Here is a 4,792-nt window from a genome sequence, read left to right on the forward strand (position 1 = left end):
CAATTGAAAAAGAACCTTAAGGTCCAGATGTACAAGCTTCAAAAAGGGATAAAATGGAGAGTAATAAACCTCCAAGCCAATCAGCTCCTAGGTGTCAATTTTCAAACCCAACCTGTAACATGGCAGCTAGGAGCTGGTTGGCTGGTGAATTATCACTCTCCATTTTATCACTTTTTGAAGCCTGATATATCTGGCCCTAATTCTGTTTTGAACTGATATATTTGACAGATACTGTATAGAGCATTTCTCAATTTATAAAGCCCTGCAGCCAGCGATGGTGATCAATGGTAATAGCCGTTGTTACCCATTGTTGGAGCTCTCCTGTTAAATCTTCCCCAAGCGAAAACATATGAAAGATGGACCCCAACAGAAACAATACCATTAGAGACCCTCCTGTGCCATTGTCAGATAGCAATAACAGAGACAAAATCCACAAATGTACGTTATTACTAACAACTTTTTTTTTGCCAATATTATTAAAATACATGTTATTCCCTGCTATTTCTTAAAAATAAAAAACGAAATTCTCAGCTTTATACAAAGATAATTTGTCTATCACACCGCATACTGAATAAGTAAAAACACTGAGCATTTATGTCTCTGTGGCAAAATGGCCCTTATTCTAGTTGAATCAGACGGATGCGAATTTCGGACAGGAACCGAGTGTTCTTAGCCCCGCCTACCGTACGGATCGCTCACACCGTCCGAATGCGGTAAGACGCCGAGCGAACGGACCGCGAGTGGATGTATCATTTGTACACCACCTCCATCTGTGGGAACCTCCCCCATCCTCCGATGGTCGCCGACCATCCAATGATGGACCGAGTGGTCAGGCAGCACCGAGTGCTCTAGACCACTCGGACATTTTTCCGTCTGAAAGCAGGGATATGGGCGGGCAGCTGACATCTTGCTATGTCAGTTGTCCCCCCCCCACGCGTGCGTCACGGCTGCATTACCATACGTACGCCCAGCGGTTTCCTGGGAACGCTCATGAAACGCGGGGTGTACGCATATGGTAATGAGCTCAAACAGCCCTTCGCGCCCCTCTCCACCCCCTGTTTGGATGGTTCCGTATGATCATTTTCTGCACGGTCCTCACAAAATGTTCGTACGTGTGAGGTGTTTGCACATGTGCAGATACGCCTCTGCACATGCGCAAACACCAACCATCAGCTGTCTGTCCGCACTCAGAGCCATCCGACTCAATCAGAATAAGGCCTATGCGCCTAAATGACTAGATTCCAAATAAGAATTCCTTGGCGCTAAGTTTAAAAGGAATATAGTCCTTTACCTCGCATTCCATAATAAGAGAATCTTTCACAGAACTCATTGATGACGATGAAGAAGATGCTCAGTGGATAGCCGAAGCACCCCGGCTAATTGGAGACACAAGAAAATGTACATTACGTTATTAACCCTTTGAGTGGATATTATTACTCATCATAATAACCTGTAATGTTTACCTTATATAGGAAATATAGTCTTTTTTACACAACATTTTTTATTTGAAGTTATACAGTATAACAAATGTAAGGGACACTGGCATTTTTAGCAGATATTTTGGGCATCTCTCACAGAGATGTTTCCACTCAATGAATTAAGCAAACAACAATGTGGAAGTCAGATGTAATAGGGTATACACATGTAGTCTATATTTCTGTTAGATTTTGCTTATATAAGCAAAATCAAATCAAACTGAAATCAAACACATTTGATTTGAATTCGATCCCAATGTGCAGCCCCACAGCATAAAAACAGACTGTGCAGGCAAGACTATATAGTATAAATTTGTACTATACAGTCTAAATCAAAAGTCTTCACAGGCAGGGTTGCTCGCTTCGGGCTCGGTGGCTCGGTGCGCTCGCCACACTTTATAAAATCTTTTTGAAAAGGAGGCTCTCCCTGAAACGGACACGGGCAGGGTTGCCATACCCTGTAGCAATAATTAATGAGACGCAGGAGCATCTAAAACGCATGATCCCCTCTCCGCCAGCGTCTGCCAGTGCAGGGGATCTGGTGGTTACCAGCGCTGTGTAAGACGCGCTCACTAGGCTTGCCATGGACGCCGGGAACAGAGCCCGGCTGCCACGGAGTCACTACGCTAAGTACGCTAACTACGCTAGGCAGCCGTTGGGCACATCCATGAATCAGAATATACAAGAACTGAGGTGCCCACTGCCAGCGTCTCTACATGCTGGAATATAGATGAATAGATTTGTAGGTGCACCGTCAGACTCCAATCAAAACTTACACCTGTCCTATATCAGGTGCCGTTTCTTTATACGAGTATGGCCTCTATGTGATCAGTTGAGCATCTACAACTACTTACAGCGACACACCTGGCACACTCCCATAACACCACTATAAGACGGACCATCTACATATGTACTTCAACACACCTCCACGTCACAGCCCAGGGACACCACTACATTTTGTCCATATGCATGTCTGAAACAGCTACTGTGATTCTGAATTCACACAATTGGGACACAAGCGAATAGCAAATTAATGTTTCACTACTTCCAGGATCGGCAGCACGTCCGCATCCACCTTTGCATTAGGCGCAATAGCCTAAACTACTTGTTACATGCCATGTACTGCCATGCTAAGGAGAGTTAGGGCAGTATTCAATGCTCCTGCTGCCTGTGTCCCTGGGAGACCACCTTCTCCACCACAAATTCTGGGGCGGGCAGGGAGGCTTGCAGGCAGGAAGGCTGCCATCTCCCTGCCTGCCGCTGTCCCCCGGCTCCCTGCGGCGTTTGCCAGAGGGCTTAAAATCGGCATCAGGGGCAGCGAGCCCCTGTGGCATTGAATAGGGTGACAGGGAGGGCTGGCAGTGAATGCTCCAGCCCCCCAGAACCCTACACAGGATTCACTGCACATTGCTTGAAATTACATTGAATACTTGCCTTAATGGGTTAATAATATGTTTGTCTAGACCAGGGCTGGGCAACACCGGCCCTCCAGATGTTAATGAACTACACATCCCAGGATGCTTTGCATTAGGTTTGCTATGTGGCCATGCTGAAACTGATGCAAGGCATCCTGGGATGTGTAGTTCATTAACATCTGGAGGGCCGGTGTTGCCCAGCCCTGGTCTAGACAGTGTAACAATACATACTGCTAACAATAAGACAAAAACCTATTTTCATAAAAAGAACTTACTGTCGATTTTTCGCCCCTCCCTGTGTAGGAAAAAAAGAAAGAAATGAGTGATTATTAGACAACAAAAAATAATTTTAAATGAAGCAACAGATACTACAGTATTCATGGCTGGGAGTCTCTGAATGGAATTAGTACTTTATATTCCAAGGTTAGTAAATGACACAAATACACTGGTATCTATGCTACAGCTGTACAAATACCAATCTTGATTAATAAATATATTTGTAATAAGCATTATTTACTATGTCTGAGAGACCCCATACATCAGCAATCACAATTAATGGATTTCCAGATCCAGGAATTTTTTGGCCAGATAAATGGATTCTACAATCTATTTGACTTGCCCACACATTACAGATTTATTTCAGTGATCGGCAGATTTTTCCATCTAAAGATTGCATCTTCATATCTGGAAATTGCCCCAATCGATTGTCATTTCAGCTGTTCATAATGTAAATAGATGAAGAAGACGAATTGGGAATGCCCACACATATAAAAAAGATCCGCAGATAATACCAGATTATTAAGCATGTTTAAAAATCTGATTAAGCAATCGATTGGCGACCCCTTTTTGATTGGGATTGCCAAAAGGGGGAGCCCACACATCTAAAATTAATTGTGGCAATCATCTCCAGATCTCAGGATTGTCACAATTAATTGCTGATGTATGGGGCCCATTAGTTTAGTAATAGTGGAAAGATCGCATACTGTAGAGTCCAACCAGTGAATTCAATATCCAAATTAAATAATAGAACCTAAACATGGGGATACTGATTTTAATGTATGCTACTCTAATAATACTTTATGTATAATAAAACCTGTATCTAAAAGTGTATCTACCATTGTAGGAAAGGTGCAGGCCAGGGCCGTAATTACAGCTATAAATATTGTGCCCCCCTTCAACATAGAGGGGGAGATTCTCTAAGCTAAAAATGCGGTCAAAACCCCGTTATCGGGGTTTTACCGCATTTTGGGATGCTGGTAGCATCCCCCACCGGGTTACCGCGGCGGAGGGCATCGCCAGAAAAATCTGACGATGTCCCATAGAAGCCTATGGGCTTCTACCACAACCCTCCGCCACCCTGCACGGACCCCGCCGCCCCGCATCACCCCCCCCCCCTCTCACCTGTGTCCGGGCAGCACAGAGCTGTGCTGCCCGGACCTGTGACCTCGTCCTCCCTGCACTGATCCTCTTACGGGTGCAGGGAGGAGGAGAGCCCGACGCAGCAGCAGCAGCGCCGGGTAAGGGAGGGAGGGGAGAGCCGCTGGGTCCCCATGGGACCCGCTGACTCTATCGCAAAGGACAGTTCTTAACGCAAGAGCTGTCCTTTGCCATAATTATCGCATATGTTAGTGCATATGCGATAATTATGAATGCGAAGTGCGGCGATAGGGGGCGGAGCTGGGGTGCGGATGTTAGAGCACCCCCCACCTGTTAGTTGTCAGGGGATCTGCTTGTCAGGTAATCCCTCAACCCATCCACCACCCTGGGACTGTGATACCGACGGGGGGGTGCCATTTTCACCTGTCCCCTTCATGCTGTTGAATTTGTCCCTCCCAATATAGCAGTCTCCCCCTCTATCCTTAATAACGGTCTTCTATGAGGTGCCAGACATTTTGGGAGGGA

At 45.6% G+C, this 4,792-nt stretch overlaps 1 protein-coding gene across 1 annotated transcript in view; it reads right to left on the reverse strand.

The window, feature by feature from the left end:
* Nucleotides 1-3,262, reverse strand: part of SLC15A1 (solute carrier family 15 member 1) — a 66,390-nt gene extending 63,128 nt beyond the window's left edge. Inside the window, exons 1-2 of the mRNA XM_083171188.1 lie at nt 3,166-3,262; nt 1,292-1,376 (exon numbers count right to left, since the gene is read on the reverse strand). Of these exons, the coding sequence (XP_083027314.1) occupies nt 1,292-1,298 (7 nt within the window). The 5' untranslated portion in view covers nt 1,299-1,376; nt 3,166-3,262. The remainder of the gene's footprint in view (nt 1-1,291; nt 1,377-3,165) is intronic.
* Between the last annotated feature and the right edge of the window lie 1,530 nt (nt 3,263-4,792).

The sequence above is a fragment of the Crinia signifera genome, chromosome 2, assembly GCF_055691185.1.
Source record: "Crinia signifera chromosome 2, ASM5569118v1, whole genome shotgun sequence".
Taxonomy (NCBI): domain Eukaryota; kingdom Metazoa; phylum Chordata; class Amphibia; order Anura; family Myobatrachidae; genus Crinia; species Crinia signifera.